Here is a 19,190-nt window from a genome sequence, read left to right as displayed (position 1 = left end):
GGCCTCATGTCCATCTAACCGAATATTTTTCATGTCCATTGTTTCTTGTCTTACACTCTCTTCCTCTTCCTCATCCTCTGATTGTGAATTGTTTTTGTCTACATTGTAACCGGCTTTTTCTTTATGTTTAATTAACAATTTGAATCATTTAAAGCAGAAATTTCTATCTAAATAAACATTTGAGTAGCTCAAAGTCAATTAAAAAAAAGAAATACTTGAAAATAATTTTGTGGCAAACAAATATTCAAACAAATAAATTTCAAATATTTGCAGCTATTAAAAAATGTGTAAATCAAATATTAAGCAAATATTTGTTTAACTTCTAGACTTAACAGAACAGGATTCTAAATTTATGTGGTAATAATTTAGATAAATTTGTATTTATTTTTGAACGCTGAGCTAATCAAAAGTGAAATAAAGAAAACTTTTAAAGAGCGGCACGTTAATCCAATTAAAGAAACATTAAAAAACAAATATATTTTGTATGCCTTCTTGCAGCGAATCAATTTTCATAAATCGTAAAGCTGAGCTGGCCATTTAGAGGCATACAACAGTAACAGCAACAACAACAACAACAACTGCACGCCTCAGAATTTAGGCCTGCCTTTGACTTTTAATGGTCATTCGGTGGCTGCTCATAAATTGTGGCAGCCATTTAAAATGTTTCAGCTACAGCTGCCTTTGTGAGAACCAGACGGCCTTTCAATGTATGCATATGTGTGTGTGTGGGTGTATAGGAGTGCAATAAAACCGCATTTGTTGCTTTTGTTGTGGCTCTGTGCTGCGCCTAAAAGCACACATTGAATAAATTATTCAACAGGACATGCCTGTGCTGTGCCTTTAAATTCACCCCACTGTCAGATTATTATGTACACGTGTGTGTGTGTCGGACTGTGTCTGTGTTTGTGAATGAACATGGGCGTGGACAGTGGAGACTTTTGGCTCTGGTTGCTCATAAAACTGCAGCATAAATTTGCGAGCACTGTAAAGCGCTCTCATCTATTGGGCACGCATAAAACCTAACAGTTGTAATTGTGCTGTAAACACGCAACTCAATGGCATTGTAAATGTGCTTCTGCCACTTGCCACGCCCCCTTCCCCCCTCTCTTCCTCACCGCCTCTTTGCACTGCACTGCGGCACAATTTAATTTATGTGTCGGTTTGTGGTCGGCTTGTTGATTTTGTGTAGCGCTCTTGCTACCCTTTTATTTTTATTGACCATTACAATTGCTCACTCACAGAATCACACACACTCACACACACAGTCATACTCACACGCACAACATCAACTCACTTACAACATGATTTTATATGGCATAATTTGGCTCACTTTTGTGCACATACATTAACGGGCATCCAAATAGCTTCAAATTGCTCGAAAATTGTGTTACGTCTGCCTCCTCTTGCTCCTCTTCATGCTCCCCCTACTGAGCATAAACAAAAGCGCATTACAAATGCACATCGTATTTTGAAGTATATCATTTATATTGTTGCCTATGCTCTATACATCTATGGAGGTAGAGTTGTTAGCAAACTTCATCTTAAGGCTTTTGTCTGCAAAAATATGACATAGTTTATATTTTGTAAAGTTGACTTTTGTATAGCTAATTATGTATATTTTATATTCATTGATAGCCAAAGAAAAGTTCTGAATTTTGATAACTAATAAAGATTTAAATAAGAAATTAAATATATCCACATAACTTTGAGCTTAATTTTCCAAAATTTTTTGACTTATCAAACAAAATTTGTTTTATTAAAAGAAAAAGGAAGATCTCTTGATTTTAATTAATGTTTATACAAGATAATTTTTAATTAAAATTTAAATTGAAGTATGTTTTCATTAATGTGAAATTATTTACCTATTAAATTTAAGACATCTATTGAGTTTAACTTAGCTGTATAACACACCATGTCCACTACAAAGTTTGTGTACTTTTGTCTGTACTATCTTCAACAAATTTTGATTTTTAATAATTGGGAGTAAAAGTCATATTTCCTTAACTAAAAAAAAAGCAATCAAGAAATACTTTTCCATCGTATTTGTCGTATACAAAGTTAAATAAGCTGTACTATTTTCACTTTACATTAATTTATATGATAAATATACATACTTATATCGTAATGCATGTAGTACTTAAACCTGGACGCAATTCGACTGAAGCATTCTTAAATATAACTATTTTAGTTTACTTATTTATTTTAGATTAAAGTGCATTCTCTTGTAGTTTTAATAGAATGCTGCCAAATACTTTGGCCAAACCATACACGTACAATGGAATGTAAGTGTGTGTGAGTGTGTGTGTGTGTACGCAGTCATTTAAATGCCAAGCCGAAAACATTTATTTGACATAAAATACAGCGAAATAATTTTGGTTAAATATTTTGCAATAAAAATTCATTAAATTGCCATCAACGCTCTTGCACATGTTGACCCAGTTTTAAGGATGTGCCAGAGTCTTCCAAGGATATGCTGCAAATATCTGAGAGTGTATATATGTGTGTATGTGTGCAGTCGGAAAGCAGAAATTACTGAGCACATCCGACATTAAATATTTTTTGGAGCTGTCATCCAACACGCAAACAATTAAAATTATAAAATATACTCTAGAATATTTCTGACTTAGTAAAAATATCTTGACAGAGAATTTTGAAGGCTTTTTTGTTTTTTCATACAGGCAGTCAAAAGCGACCGCTACTAGATAATTATTATAGTTTTTAGATAACTGGATGACATAAAGGATTTCACAGAAGGCTTAAATATATTGCGAAGAAAGAAAGGCAATCCCTTTTGTTACGATACTCATACGTATATATGTTCATATACAATATATGTACATATATATATTTTTTATAAGACTGTGTGTGTTGAAAACAAATAGCACAGAGAGTGCACTTGGCGAGGTCTGATAATAAACACTGATTCCTGATTTTCTCAGGGTTCTGTTGAGATTTAATCTTGCTTATGCCTCTTATCAGTGATCTCACGTAATTGCTGTTTATTTCTACAACGCACCAGGGAAAGAAGTTCCTCTTTGTGTTCGTTACTATTTGTTTGTGATCAGCGCTTATAAAAAGGGTTGTAATAGAAATGTTCATCAGTAGCTTTGCTACGTTTCAAGTATCAAGATGATAGAGTCGGTCTGTTGTTTTTTATTGTTACGTGAGTACATAGTTTAATTAACTTGTAAGTAAAATTGGTTAATTCAGATTGACGCAACCTGTTTATATAGTCATTGCCAAGGTGAATGCCAATTGCGAGCTGGATTCGTGCGATCTCAAAAGGACCGGTCACTTATTTGTGAAGACCACCGGCAATGAACGGAGTTTACTTCGTACGAATTTGATTCAAGCCAATGAGAAATTTGAGATGATATGCGGTCAGGTTGCACCTGTGGTGATCACCTGTAAAGCAGACGGAGAGTTTACGCCACCACTGCCAAGGCGCAAATGCCCCAATCCAATCCAGGCAACTGTTGAAAAAGTCACCGACAGTATTTGTCGCGATTCCATGTACCGAGTGGGGTATAAGATGAACAGCAATAAGTTTCTGGAATTATACCGAAGTTGCTATAATGAAGCCAAGATACAGGCTAACTATGTGATTTATGACTCACATCCTCACACTTTGGGTAAGTCAAGGGCATTGTAATTTATTCCTGAAAGGAATAAAAATGGACAAGGTCAAATACTTTTTTATTTTAGAATAATTTATATATTACTTCAGGTATCACAAGTAATTTATATAGGTATTAATATAAAAAACTTAAAAAAATAACGACAAGGAGTAACAATAGAAGAATAACACCATAATGATAGTCTCAAAGAAATCTTTTCATATTGTCATGCAAATAATCTGCATTTTCGCCATGGTTTTAAATCTATTAATTTTTGTGAAATTTTATCAATAAAAATAATTGAAATGAAGGTAACTTATAAGAATTGGAGTATTCAATATATATGAATACATATTTAAAGTAAATACGGTTTGACATGTGACTTTGACACTTGGCCACAATATACTTAAGATAATTTTATCGTGAGATAAGTCGGCGTTTTGGAAAATTCGACCTGGAAGTGCGTCAAAATCGAGGTCAAGGTTCGCATTTATATTCATATTTGATAAACTTACAGTGGCCTGCAAGGGTAGTAGATTTGTTGCTTGCCGCAGATACCGTTCCTTACCTTTTTTTTAAATTCAAACAGTTAAAATCTTAATCTGTTTTTTCTTCCTTACAGGTGGCGACAGTAAACCTGAGTTTAGCAGAGACGGCGTAATCAGCGGTGCGGCTGCAGTCTCATTTAAAAACACTAACGTTTATGATCGGTTCGAGAAACTTGTAGGACCAAAGCAAAGTTACGTAACTTCGAATGCGATCGCCTTTGATCGTGGCCATTTGGCGCCCGCAGCTGACTTTGGCTTTGATAAATACGTAAAATTAACATACAAGTACATCAATGTTGTGCCACAATTTTGTGGGATCAATCGCAGCAATGTGAAAAATATTGAAAAGTGGATACAAGATCAACGCAAAAAAATCGGCGAAGCATATCGCGTTTGCGTGGGAGGACTCGACGTATTGCAGCTGATGGACAAAAGCAGTAACCTGAAGGAGATTTTTCTGTTTGAAGTAGTTCAGATCAATAATGAGCAAACTATTCGGCATGATGCGAATCCCGTACCCAAATGGCTCTTTAAAATTATAAGCAATTCAATTGGTCCCAATTATGCTTTCCTCACCTATAATAATAGACATGACACAGCGGATCCAACTCCAAACTGCAAAACGGTTGATTGCCCAGTAGATTTAACACTAACCAAAACAAAAACGTCAGGATTAAGTTTCTGTTGTGATCAAGATGATTTTATTGATAGGAATGTTCCACACTTAAAAAGCAAATGTAGTGAAACATATATTTTTAATAAGCCTAAATCTAATTTTATACAACCAACAGTTACTGCTGTACCTGGGCCAGCAAAGAAACAAAGAACCGGTTAGGTTATATATTTATTATCAATTCAGTTGATAAATGCATATAAATGTATGCAAATTCTGTTCCATGGAAAAATATTTGTATATTAAACAAAATGTAGTATGCATAAATTCTATTTGAAATTATTGGTATATATTGAAAACTTTGAAACTAACAATAAATAAGAAAATGAAACAATTTGTATTTCTGTATTTCATGGAAACAAGAGAGAACCACAAATATATATTCTGCTCAGAGAGTGAGCAGACAGCAAAGAAAATATTGGTTGAGCATTATTCGTGAGGTCTGACAAAAAACGCCAGTAGAGCGATGGGCTGGACACCTCTGCTCTAGAGATTTAATCTGACGTATGTCTCTTATCAGTGATCGCAGGTCAGAAATAAAATAAAGAGTAATTTTTTTGTACAAGATTCTCTTCGTTTTCTTTACTATTTGTTTGTAATCAGTGTTTCCAATAGGCTTCTAATAAAAATGTTCATCAGTAGCATAGCTAAGTTCCAAGACTCAAGATGATAAAGTCTCTCTGTTTTTTTTTGTTGCTGCGTGAGTACACAGTTTAATTAGCTTGTAAGTAAAGTTGAATAATTTAAATTAACACAACCTGTTTATATAGTCATTGCCAATGTGAGTGCCAATTGCAAGCTGAGTGCAACGTATGTCTCAAGGACCAATCACGTTCTTGCGTTTCAAAATGGCAATGAACGACTTCTACTTCGTTCGAATATTCTGGGAACACGTAGGACATTGTATATGTTATGCGGCAGTCCAGATGGGATGCAACTCATCTGTAACGCGGACGGCACATTTACGCCACAGTTGCCAACGAGAAATTGTGCCATACCAATCAAGGCGACTGTTGAAAAAGCCGCCAACGACGCATGTACCCATTCCTTGTACCGAGTGGGGTATAGGGTAAGCAACAATGAGTTCCTGGAATTATACAGAAGTTGCTATGATGAAAAAAAGATACAAGTTCACTATGTCTCTTATGACGCATATTACAACACTCTGGGTAAGTCAAGGGTATTTTTATTTATTCTCGAAATGTGTAGCTCAATAAAGTAGTTAAGAAAATTGGTTAAAGAATGATCATTACACTGATCAAACATACCCGAACTTTTCCAATGTCTCGTTTGGCAAGCCGCAAAGAACAATATTTTGTTTAAAATAATTCATAATAATTAAAAATTGTGCATAATAATTTATAATTTAAAAAATGAACGAAATATAATTAAAAATAAGGAACTAGGATAGCTAGATAATTTACATATTTTAAAAAAATTTGGTTCTTCCACGATAAACTTACAGTGGCCTGTGAGGGTCTTAAACCTATTACTTACTTCTTTTGAATTTTGACAGTTTTTAGTTTAACCTGTTTTAACTTCCTTTGCAGGTGATACCCGTCCAGATCAAACCTTTACCTCAGACCGCATAATCAGCAGTGCCGCCGGAGCCTCATTTGAGGCCAAGAACTATTATAAACTGTTCGAGGCACTTTTAGGCCCACATCAAACTTATGTAAACTCGGAGCGTCATCTCGTCATCCATCGTGGCCATTTGGTGCCGTCAGCTGGGTTTGGCTTTGAGCAACACAAGAAAATGACATTCAAGTATATCAATGCGGTGCCACAATTTGGCGATATTAATTATGGCAATTGGAAAAGAATTGAGACCTGGATACTCACTGTATTAAGTGGCAGACCTAATGGATTTACCATTTGCGTGGGGGCATTAGAAGTACTAAAGCTGAATAACACAGTCCTTCAGCCGACAGAGGTTTATCTATATGACAATAATAAAAATCCTATACCCAAATGGCTCTTCAAAACTGTAACCGGTGATGGTGGTGAACATTATGCTTTCCTCACCTATAACAATATATATGAACCACAGAAACCAACTCCGAATTGCCAAGAAGTTACATGTCCTAGTTCACTGTTATTCAATCCAGCCAAAGAGTCAGGATTTAGTTTCTGTTGTGATTACAATGATTTTATCAATAGGAATGTTCCGCATTTGATTAGTGAGTGTAATTAAATGATTAAAGTATATAAATGTCTCTAAATTCTATGAAATCTAAAATGATTGTATATTAATCATTATGAAGCTGATTCGATTTGAAATTTTTGTTAATATATTGGAATCTCTAATACTATCATAAAATAAAATAAATAAAACAAAATTGTTTAATTTTTTAGTCAGATTAATTTTTTTTATATAATGTATAATAAAATACTATATATAGAAAAATTTTCGAAATTCAATCCAAATTCATATTGTTCTACATAATTATTAAGCTGTTGAAAATTATTGACAAAAACAAATAAATAAAAAACAAATAAATAAAAGTTTCCCATGAAATGACTTCTTGACTTTATTAAATTGTTTTTTTTAAATGTTTTGAATATATTTGGCTTAGATTAACCGAATACTGATAAGCTATTGAGTCCCATGCCCTTTAAATAAAACAATGTGATCCGTGCTGTTTTTTTTTTATTGAAAGCATCAGCATGAAGTGAACAGTCATATTAAAGTAAGTACAGGTTCCAGATCTGTTCTGTCTATATTCCCTATATTTTAAATTAAGACTTTCATGTTTACTCGCAATTGATATAATAAGTATATTATCTATAGCAAGTCAAATAGTGATTAGAGCTTTCTTTAGTTTGTCTATCCAGAAACTTGTTGATTGACGGTGGTACGGACTATGATATGGTGGACTGTGCTAGCTATTAAATGAATGGTTTCAAGTGCGCATTTTATTTATTTCTTTATTTATTTTGCTACACCTCAGATTCAATTTTAGATAAGCTGATGACAAAACGGAATGCACATAAAGCTTAAATATAATGCTGAGGAAGTAAGAGACGAGTTTGTGTACAAGGCAACCCCTTTTGTTATTATGCTCATACACATACACTCATAACTGCATGCACCTGCCATACTTACTATATATATATATAAACTCGTATGTGAATGTGTGTGTGTGTGTGTGTTGCCAAACAAACAGCAGAGCCGACATTTCCACTTGGCGAGGTCTGATAATAAACACTGATACGAGTCTGTGGCAAGGGGCTTGGCATTTTCTATGAATAACCTGGTTTTTCGTTCACTGCTTCACTGGGGATTCTCCTGAGACCCAATCTCACGTATGCCACTTATCAGCGATGACCCGCGATGTAAAGTGTCGACGACACATAAAAATGGCAATTTATGATTGCCAAGACACGCGATCTTCAATAGAGCAGCAAGCGTTAAATAAAAATTCCTAATAAACACAAGATTATTATTCCTCAACCTGGTGACAAATAAATACCCTAACCGATACATGAGTCTATCGACATGGTGCATCATACGAACTTTGAGAATTTTTTTTATAAATATTTCTGAATGAAAATTACCAAAGAAAAATACTTTGAGGAATATTAAAATATTTTTTATGAAAGAATGGCAGCATAAATTAGTAAGCTCATTAGAAAATTGTCAACTAATACTAAGAATGAATAAAAATTGGGTAAACAAAATACTTAGGAAAATTTAAATTAAGAATTTAAAGTGTGATCCCGTGGCTTAATAAATAAATAGAACTACAGTTTTAATAAATACCTGGGCTTGAGTTCTACACAGCTACCTAGGAAAAAGTTATGAACAATTAAATTGGGATATCAAAGTGGGGAAACAAATATATATGAAATTATATGAAAATGATTAATTCTAAGCTACTGTCGGGGCAAACCGTCATATTTTATATAAAACATGTGTATACATGTGTATTTATTGAACTCAAATTTTTGCATTTTAATTTGACACGTTACACAAATATTAAGAAAACAAACTATTGTCATTTTGCGATCCAATAAGAACAGAAATAGATAGAGGTAGAAAATATTAGCATATGCATGAAGCACAAACGGGCGAGAGAAAGCGAAAAACAATTACATAATTTGCTAACAAGTTTAACAAGAGGTAGAAATTGATAGACATATACTACTCAAAGATATAGATAGAGAGAAATATAGAAGTTTCTCTTTTATTACGCTACTATTTGATTCTTATCGGCGCTTTTAAAAGCGTTGCAATAATGTTATATTCATCAGTAGCTCAGCTTAGTTCCAAGCCTCAAGATGATAGAGTCTTTCTGTATATTCATGTTGTTGCGTAAGTGAATAGTTGAATTAACTTTACAATATGGGTTAAGTCAATATTAAATAAAAACACCTGTTTACACAGTCATTGCTAAGGCAAGTGCCGATTGTCAGCTGAATGCAGAGGAGATCTCAAAGACCAATCGCATTTTTGCGTATCGATCCGGATCTCAACTATTTCCACTTCGTGTGGATGCGGTGGCAACTCATCAGACATTGGACATGATATGCGATAGTCAGAATGTGGTGCAAACCACCTGTCAAGCGGAGGGAAACTTTGAGCCAGCTCTGGATGCATTGGGTGACTGTAGCAAACCAATCAAGGCAACTGTTGAGGAAATTAACGACAATACTTGTTCCTATACCATGTATCGAGTGGGGTATAAGATGAGCAACGCAGATTTTTTGGAATTATACAGAAGTTGCTATGATACCAACCATCAAGCAGCGCACTTTGTCATTCATCAGACATATCCCAACAATGTGGGTAAGTCAAGGAAGCTTAATATATTCTCAACAAGATTACAAAATTAAAGAATTAAAGCGGATTAAGATAATTGATTTAAGTCAGATAAAAAATGCCAGTTCTTAAAATATATTATTAATTAAATTAACTTTTCTAAAGAAGCCACTAAACAAGTTAAAAGTCGAATGAAAAAAGTAATTCCATCTGCGCGTAAAGAATTTTGTTAAATTTTTGAATATTTCTTATATTAATTTACTGACGCTCATCATTAATGTACATCATTAATTTTGTGTCATAAAAATGGTTTCGTTGCTAAAAATTAGCTCACATAAGAACGATCAGTTGAAAATTTACCTTTTCTGGGAAATTTTTTTTGGTTTTTTTAAGAATAAGACAATATATCTTTTTTAAGCTAATAAAATTTAAGATGGAATACTATTTAAATATTATTAACTAAGTTCGGATAGCTGATTGATCGAAAATTAAGTTCATTTTTATATAGCTTACTATACAGTAAGCTGCAAGCCTTTTGTTTGCATTTTTCTTTTGTAATATACTATTATTTATTTGTATGAACAAGCATCTGTAGTTTTATAGCAACATTTTTTAAGCAATATAGGTTTATAACAGACAGTTTAGGAGTCGAACCCAGTTATTTTACACACTGAATTTATGACAAGGGGACTCTAGCTTAAAAACCACTGCATCTATTTTCTTCTATTTTTTGAATTAAAATAATTTTAATTTGTTTTTATTTTTCTTGCAGGCAACCGTCCAGATCAAGCCTTCACCACAGACGGCGTTATAAGCGGTGCCGCCGGAGCCTCGTTTCAGGCCAAGAATATTTATAAGCGGTTCGAGGAACTTTTAGGCCCAAAACAAAGTTACATAACCTCTGAGCGTGATCTCGTCTTTGATCGTGGTCATTTGGCGCCCTCAGCCGATTTTGGATTTGAGCAAGAAATGCGAGCGACTTTCAAGTACATCAATGCTGTTCCACAATTTGCTGGGATTAATCGCGGCAATTGGAAAACACTGGAGACCTGGGTTCGCAATGAACTTTCAAATGGTGATTTTGCTGTATTACAAATTTGCACGGGAGCATTCGACGTATTGCAGCTGGCGGATACAAGCGGTCAACTGAAGGCAGTTTATCTGTTTGGCACCAACGGTAATCCCGTACCCAAATGGATGTACAAAACTGTTAGCGATGGTGCCGGGTCGAGTTATGCTTTTTTAACCTATCACAATATATATGAAGAAGAGAAACCAACTCCAATATGCCAAGAGATTTCATGCCCAAGTTCACTGTCATTCAATCCAGCCAAAGAGTCGGGATTTAGTTTCTGTTGTGATTATAACGATTTTATTGAAAGGAATATTCCCCACTTGATAGACGTCTGCTAAACCTGCTAAGAACCTTTACTGTCAATTCAATTGTCAAAAAACAACGTTTTTAAATTTTATTAAATTGAAAATTATTTTGCATAAAACATTATGTAGTTAGATTCGATTTGAAATTTTTACTAATTTTTGAACACTTATACTATTAAACTATAAAAAAAAAAATAAACAATTTGTTTTATTCTAGCTATTTGACTGAAAATTTAAATTATTTTCAAATTAATTTTTTTATATACATATGTGTGTACATTTAAACAAATACAATTTGTTAAAATTGAATGAGATGACTCTCAGCTGGCTAAATATAAATTTACTTTGTTCTTATTAAAAAACTTCTCAAATTCAATATAAATACATATTGGTTAACATAATAATTAATTCTCTTATAAACTGCTGAAAATTATTGAAATCAATATATTTTTGGAAAGTTTCCAATGAAAGGACTCTTAAATCTTAATTAATTTTTCTGAAAATGCCCATCCATCCATGAAATAAGCCGTGGCCTCAATACAGGTACCTCCTCTGCTCAGCCTTTATACCCGACAAGATAAGAAGATAAAAGGTATACTGGACGTTACCCAGCAGCATACCACAATAGGGAGGTTGCTGCTAAATTCGCGCCACCCGAAATAAGACCACCACCCGAAGATATATCATATGTATATGACAAGACAAGGTCTCTTCAAGAATTAAATCAATGCTAAAAATTAATTGACGAATTTCCAAGTGAAACAAAAAAATGAATAAAATTGTAGGCACAATGTCTTAGACTTAACAATTCTCCTCCATTTAAATCAGCAGTATATGTAGTGACAAAATTCTAAATACAAATACAAATTTAATGGTAATGGTAAAAACAGATAATAGATTATAATAATAGATGACGTTAATTACCAAAAATAAACTTTATAGGATCGGAGATGCCTTCCATACATACATACATTTCAAAAAACACAATATACCCTATTACTTGTTTTTAAAGTAACGGGTATAAAAAGCATGTATAAAGTTCAATTAACAAATTGTTTATTCAAAAAACACTGTACAACGGAAATTGTGCATTAATTAAGATGAGTATCAAGACGTCTGGAAGGCAACGACAAATGCAATTCTATTTATCAACTTTATCAGCTATGTTAACATATCATTATTTTTTTTTGGAAATTATACTATAAACAGTTTATTTTCTCTCTTACGATAAAATTAAATTTGATAATTTCGTTAATGGGCAGGAAGTAATTATAATGAATATCAAGGCTTCAGAAGGGACTGACATATGCAATATAATTTAGCAAGCTTATCAACAATACAAGAAGAGTCCTCCTCGTAGGAGTTTGTCCGGCTTATGGTCTCCACATCGACATCCACGTTGTTTGTTACATTATTATATAGAACTGTAGCAAAGAAATCGGCGCTATTCTGTCGCACTTTGAATTTGGTGCGATAATAGGCCACATCGATTGTTGGAAGTTCATCGTGATAACCGATGTTTGCTGGAAGTTTAATTTCCGTCTTGTGTACATAACTTAAAGTGAGATTCTCGCAGAGACTACTGAAATTTCTACCCCTAAGATAATCGTTCATGCGATCGATAACACCATAGGCTATACGTTTCGACCAATCGGTTGATATCCTTTTATATGGCTGACAAGTGCAGTAGTGCTCCGAAATTCCGGCTTCGGCACAAGTCCTAATCTCCTTAACCGGATAGAACAATGATTGACAAGTTGGACAATCGCTGGCTTTTGGCAACTTCGGTGAATTTGGCAATTCACCAATTTCTATGATGTGTTTCAGTGTATTATGTAGATCATAATTCGATGTTAGACGATTGCGATTAAGCTCCAAGGCCTTGACATATTCCGGATACTTGGCACGGAACCAAGGCGGCAGATAAATGAACATCATGGGCAGACGTTCCTCCAGAAATCCGCTGCTGTAGGACGTTAAAGTTCCGAAACGTGCTCCATGATCCGAAAAGAATACGACAATGCTTTGTTCGAACACTCCATCCTGCTTAAAGTCTAGCATATATTGTAAAATGTAGTTTTCCATCTTTGAGGGCATCGAATAGCTGTCATGGCTAAAACTACTTGACCAAAAGAGGCCCCAAATCGGTCGTTCATCGATGTATCGTTTCGCAAACTCCTTGGCATAATCATAGACATAACTACTTTGAACCCGTCTTCCAATACAATATTTCAGTGTACAGCTAGCACATTTCCACGTGTCCATTTCATTTTCGAAGGCTTTCAGAAAAGGTCGGTAGTAGTAGTCAGTAGGTGTCTCTACAAAGCCCGGCTTTACATAGTTGAAGGTATTTATCCCACACTCGTCCTCCCCATAGGCGGTCAAATATCCAGCACCCTTAAGAAACTTCCAGATAAATGGCATTCGATCGAAGCAGCCTTTATTATCCGTATCACAGACTTTCTCCTTCGCCGAATCGGGTAAATATCCACTGAGTATAGCCATCAGATTGGGAAATGTATTATCTCCCACCTAAGATATATTATATAATGTTTAGCATTGAAATTTGCCATTTATTTGAAGAGAAAACTCACTTTATTATAACCCTGCATTTCATACCAACCACGGCGCGTGAGAAACTTGAAAACTTTGGGCATAGTTCGTCTAAAATTAATCCTCGACATACTGTCTATGCCGAACATTATAACGCTGGGTTTTCGAGGTGTTGACTTTTTTGGATCCGAAGCTGGAAGTGGTTTGTATTGAACCAAGGCGTATCCATCTTTCTGAAGCACATTTGAGGTGTTGGCCGCCTCATGGCAGGCCAATATCATACCCTGGACATGAAAAGGTACCACGTATCCTTGGCTGAAGTAGATTTGTGGCAGGAGACTAAAGCAATGGTATTAACATAAATATAAAAATTAATCTAAATAAATATGCTCGTGATCCATAAAGTTAATTTATTTAAAAAATTAATTTCTGGTAAAAATGGAATAATGTGGCATTTTATCGTGTATTAACACAAGAAATTATCCCTGTTGAAATATATTAAGTCTTCTTTAGTCATTAATTGGCATTATTATCAAAATTAAAATGATTTCCATGCATTTTGATTAAATTTTTGTTGCTGAAAGAGATATTTCGTCAAGCATTCGTTATAATACATAACCTCAATTTTTTTAAGAAAACAAGCCAAAATATAGATAAACTGAATTAGGTCAAAGATATGCTGTCGGTATATTTATCCAAGTAAATTAATTCATGGAAAAATTGTTTTAATAAATAACTTGAATATGTTTCTGGATGAAAATTTTAGCAAGATGTGAGCTTTTAATTAACTTTTATATTTTGGATCTGGTCGACATTTCGGTGGAGATTTCCATATCTTAAAAACTGTGGTTGTTCTCGCGACTTTCGGAGACAAAAGAAACCGTTGACAGCACTTTCAAAAATGTATGTGCCAAATTTGATTGCTCTATCTGTTATAGTTTTTGAGATCGTGTTGTTCATGGACTGACAGACTTACTAATAGATATAATACTTAATACTTAATCGGGTCGAAGATGTTTCCCTCTCCCTCTTGGGCTCGAATGCAACATACCCGTTTACTAATGTTTTAAATAAAAGGTATAACAAGTTTTGATAACACTATATGTTGAAGTGCTCATAATTTGCACATTACTAATTATATTTATACTGCTGGCAACTGATTTACTAATCTTACTCGTTATAGCTGTCGTGATTAGCCTTCCGAGTAATTTCCTGATAATAACAATTATACTCGATATCGCTGGAGTTGAGCTTTTCGGCTGCGAGAGTTTCATTTATATGGAGCACATAACGCTTTCGATTCATATCGAAAATCGGCCTCACAAGATCCGATTCATTGGAGCATGTTTCAAAGACTTCCGGCTTGTAATCCTCCATAACTTCCGCAGCAAAGGGATCAATGAAGGGTATTTTACACTTGGAATTTTCAACATAATATAAGGAAGGCTTTTCCGTGTCCTCCTCTTTGACATCATCATCAACATCGATATTATTTATAATTGACTCATTCAACATGCTGCGAAAAGATCCTTGAATTTCAAAATTGTGTAAAGGCGCTAGATTGATTTGTTTCACCGTTTTTTCGTCGTTTATTTTATGATTTGGATTTATACTGTCATTTTGGTATGATATGTAAACTATTATGAACATCACTAGGAAGCAGATAACAAGCCATTTGAAGCGCGAACGAGCGACAGCAGAGATCAAATACATGTTGCTAAAAAGCCAGCGAACCACACGAGACTGCGGAGTGTCAGTTGCCAATGTGGCTCCATAGGCAATGCATTGTTAACTGGGCCCACTATCAGTAACGCGTTGGTAATGAAAATCATGTATCAAGAGGCTTGTCACCAGTGCAGAAACTATTTCATGTGTGAATACTAAAAATATATCTACATATTTGTAATTACCAATTTGATAACACTTCATTGACATCACGTTTCGCACGTTTAGTTTGATGAACCGAATTCATTGAATTTCGTTTTAGTTTTGGGCAATTTAAAATCAACAACAAATTGAATTTTTAACAAAAAAAATTTGTTAAAGTGCAGGTGGGTTCAATTATGTTGCTCTTTTTATATTTATTTCTTTAATTAACTGCAAATAAGCGTAATAATTGCTTTAAGTTAAATTAGATTTTATATAAAATTAAAAAGTCGAAAAGTTAAGAAAATTGAATTAAAATATAAATGTATGTATATTCTTTTTTCCGGTGTGTAATAATTTTATATGCCCTTATCACATCATACTTGAATTTTTTTGGTACCTCTGTCAATAAGCACTAGTTTATTTCGACACACTTATATTTTAACTGTAGTATTTAGAACATGAGAATTTATGACACTATGTCAGTGTCAATTGTTATATGTCATGTTATCTATATGAGAATAGACGAAGAAAAAACAGTAAACAACAAAATTAGACTGACAATTATTGTTGGCGCATATTTTATGACCGGCAAAAAAAGTTTACTGAATCATGTGTAAATTTATGTTTATAAGTTTTTTAAAATTTTATGCTTTACTTTTTAAATTAATGATAAATCTATTTCGGGTCAGAATTCATTGCATGTTACTTGAGTGCATTGTCTGACTGGAAAAAAAATGGTAATGGGAAAATAAAATGCTTTGATTTTTTGAATATTTTTAAATTGCTATTTAAGTTGCTTTTATTAAAAATAAAATCAAATTTCTTTTAATTAAGATATTTTTTATTTAAAACATCCACGACTGAAATTATGCACTATTAATATAAATTGTTTTATTTCTCTCACGCCATCAAATTCAATTTGATATTATCATTACTAAGTAATTATATTGAATATCAAGGCTTCAGAAGAGACTGGCATATGCAATATAATTTAGCAAGCTTATCAACAATACAAGAAGAGTCCTCCTCGTAGGAGTTTGTCCGACTTATGGTCTCCACATCGACATCCACGTTGTTTGTTACATTATTATATAGAACTGTAGCAAAGAAGTCGGCGCTATTCTGTCCCACTTTGAATTTGGTGCGATAGTAGGCCACATCGATTGTTGGAAGTTCATCGTGATAACCGATGTTTGCTGGAAGTTTAATTTCCGTCTTGTGTACATAACTTAAAGTGAGATTCACGCAGAGACTACTGAAATTTCTACCCCTAAGATAATCGTTCATGCGATCGATAACACCATAGGCTATACGTTTCGACCAATCGGTTGATATCCTTTTATATGGCTGACAGGTGCAGTAGTGCTCCGAAATTCCGGCTTCGGCACAAGTCCTAATCTCCTTAACCGGATAGAACAATGATTGACAAGCTGGACAATCGCTGGCTTTTGGCAACTTCGGCGAATTTGGCAATTCACCAATTTCTATGATGTGTTTCAGTGTATTATGTAGATCATAATTCGATGTTAGACGATTTCGATTAAGCTCCAAGGCCTCGACATATTTCGGATACTTGGCACGGAACCAAGGTGGCAGATAAATGAACATCATGGGCAGGCGTTCCTCGAGAAATCCGCTGCTGTAGGACGTTAAAGTTCCAAAACGTGCTCCATGATCCGAAAAGAATACGACAATGCTTTGTTCGAACACTCCATCCTGCTTAAAGTCTAGCATATATTGTAAAATGTAATTTTCCATCTTTGAGGGCATCGAATAGCTGTCATGGCTAAAACTACTTGACCAAAAGAGGCCCCAAATCGGTCGTTCATCGATGTATCGTTTCGCAAACTCCTTGGCATAATCATAGACATAACTACTTTGAACCCGTCTTCCAATACAATATTTCATTGTACAGCTAGCACAGTACCATGTGTCCATTTCATTTTCGAAGGCTTTCAGAAAAGGTCGGTAGTAATAATCAGTAGGTGTTTTAACAAATCCAGGCTTGATATAGTTGAAGGTATTAATGTCACACTCGTCCTCCCCATAGGCGGTTAAATATCCAGCACCCTTCAGATACTTCCAGATAAATGGCATTCGATCGAAGCAGCCTTTATTATCCGTATCACAGACTTTCTCCTTCGCCGAATCGGGTAAATATCCACTGAGTATAGCCATCAGATTGGGAAATGTATTATCTCCCACCTAAGATATATTATATAAAGTTTAGCATACAAATTTGCTATTTATTTGAAGAGAAAACTCACTTTATTATAACCCTGCATTTCATACCAACCACGGCGCGTGAGAAACTTGAAAACTTTGGGCATAGTTCGTCTAAAATTAATCCTCGACATACTGTCTATGCCGAACATTATAACGCTGGGTTTTCGAGGTGTTGACTTTTTTGGATCCGCAGCTTGAAGTGGTTTGTATTGAACCAAGGCGTATCCATCTTTCTGAAGCACATTTGAGGTGTTGGCCGCCTCATGGCAGGCCAATATCATACCCTGGACATGCAGAGGCACCTCGTATCCTTGGCTGAAGTAGATTTGTGGCAGAAGACTAAAATAAAATAAACATATAATTATAAAAAAATATTAATAAAGAAACAAATGTACAGATATATTTATTCAAAATCAAAAAATAATTTTAATCTTGATTTAATCATTATTTTATGAGTTTTATTTATTAGGTCAAGTTTATTTATTATTATTTGCGTAAATTAATAAAAATTAAAAATTATCATTGCATTAAAATTTTTATACTCAAACTTAAAATGATTACAGTCAATGATAATGTTGATAAGTTACGTTAATTATAAAAAAAAACGTCATATCTTAAAATTTGTTTTGTGGCAGTTTCGAAATTATCGGGGCGTTAACAACACTCATAAAAACGTGTGTGCCAAATTTGTCAACTTTATCTGTTATAGTCTATAAGATCTTATTGTTCATACACAGAAAAAAATTATTTTGATATTCAAGTTTAAAATTCTTAATGTAGCCTGTATTTTTAAAGCATTTTGGATATTATTGTTAAATTAAGACAAAAAGAAGCCAAAATATTTGATCTTACTAAATAAATCGTGCTTGAATTAAGTATTTTCTTACTCGTTATAGCTGTCGTGATTAGCCTTCCGAGTAATTTCCTGATAATAACAATTATACTCGATATCGCTGGAGTTGAGTTTTTCGGCTGCGAGAGTTTCATTTATATAGAGCACATAACGCTTTCGATTCATATCGAAAATCGGCCTCACAAGATCCGATTCATTGGAGCATGTTTCAAAGACTTCCGGCTTGAAATCCTCCATAATGTCCGCAGCAAAGGGATCAATAAATGGTATTTTACACTTGGAATTTTCAACATAATATAAGAAGGGCTTCTCAGTATCCTCGTCCTTCATATCATCATCATAGTTATCGTAATGATCATCATCATTATCGTAATGATCATCATCATTATCGTAATGATCATCATCATTATTATCATTAGTGGTCCCATTTATCAAACTGCCAAGAGATCCTTGAAGCTCGTAATATCGAAAAGGCGGAAGGTTGATTTTATTCACAGTTTTTTCGTCGTTTATTTTAGGATTTGTATTTATGCCGTCATTTTTGTATGATATGTAAACTACAATAAACATTACTAAAGTCCAGGTAACCAGCCATTTGAAGCGCGAACGAGCGACAGCAGAGATCAAATACATGTTGCTAAAAAGACAGCGAACCACACGAGACTGTGAAATCTCAGTTACCAATGCACTGTTAACTGGACCCATAATA

At 34.1% G+C, this 19,190-nt stretch overlaps 5 protein-coding genes across 5 annotated transcripts; 3 read left to right on the top strand and 2 right to left on the bottom strand.

The window, feature by feature from the left end:
- Positions 1–3,120: 3,120 nt before the first annotated feature.
- LOC117790871 lies at positions 3,121–5,059 on the top strand. The gene is made up of 3 exons (XM_034630478.1): positions 3,121–3,163; positions 3,234–3,632; positions 4,240–5,059. The coding sequence occupies exons 1-3, from the start codon at positions 3,130–3,132 to the stop codon at positions 4,998–5,000; spliced, it is 1,194 nt and encodes a 397-aa protein (XP_034486369.1). The 5' UTR covers positions 3,121–3,129; the 3' UTR covers positions 5,001–5,059.
- A 555-nt stretch (positions 5,060–5,614) lies between these two features.
- LOC117791273 lies at positions 5,615–7,124 on the top strand. The gene is made up of 2 exons (XM_034630981.1): positions 5,615–6,007; positions 6,389–7,124. Exons 1-2 carry the CDS (start codon positions 5,746–5,748, stop codon positions 7,030–7,032), a joined length of 906 nt encoding a protein of 301 aa, XP_034486872.1. The 5' UTR covers positions 5,615–5,745; the 3' UTR covers positions 7,033–7,124.
- Positions 7,125–9,057: 1,933 nt separating this feature from the next.
- Positions 9,058–11,099, top strand: LOC117791931. The gene is made up of 3 exons (XM_034631867.1): positions 9,058–9,153; positions 9,226–9,627; positions 10,373–11,099. Exons 1-3 carry the CDS (start codon positions 9,120–9,122, stop codon positions 11,011–11,013), a joined length of 1,077 nt encoding a protein of 358 aa, XP_034487758.1. The 5' UTR covers positions 9,058–9,119; the 3' UTR covers positions 11,014–11,099.
- Positions 11,100–12,035: 936 nt separating this feature from the next.
- Positions 12,036–15,275, bottom strand: LOC117790542. The gene is made up of 3 exons (XM_034630020.1): positions 14,708–15,275; positions 13,575–13,872; positions 12,036–13,512 (listed from the first exon to the last, which is right to left on the bottom strand). Exons 1-3 carry the CDS (start codon positions 15,244–15,246, stop codon positions 12,262–12,264), a joined length of 2,088 nt encoding a protein of 695 aa, XP_034485911.1. The 5' UTR covers positions 15,247–15,275; the 3' UTR covers positions 12,036–12,261.
- Positions 15,276–16,277: 1,002 nt separating this feature from the next.
- LOC117790699 lies at positions 16,278–19,141 on the bottom strand. The gene is made up of 3 exons (XM_034630229.1): positions 18,516–19,141; positions 17,670–17,967; positions 16,278–17,607 (listed from the first exon to the last, which is right to left on the bottom strand). Exons 1-3 carry the CDS (start codon positions 19,112–19,114, stop codon positions 16,357–16,359), a joined length of 2,148 nt encoding a protein of 715 aa, XP_034486120.1. The 5' UTR covers positions 19,115–19,141; the 3' UTR covers positions 16,278–16,356.
- Between the last annotated feature and the right edge of the window lie 49 nt (positions 19,142–19,190).

Source organism: Drosophila innubila (assembly GCF_004354385.1).
Source record: "Drosophila innubila isolate TH190305 chromosome 3R unlocalized genomic scaffold, UK_Dinn_1.0 2_E_3R, whole genome shotgun sequence".
Taxonomy (NCBI): domain Eukaryota; kingdom Metazoa; phylum Arthropoda; class Insecta; order Diptera; family Drosophilidae; genus Drosophila; species Drosophila innubila.
The sequence above is the reverse complement of the archived record's forward strand: the minus strand, read 5'-3'. Positions and strand labels throughout refer to the sequence as shown.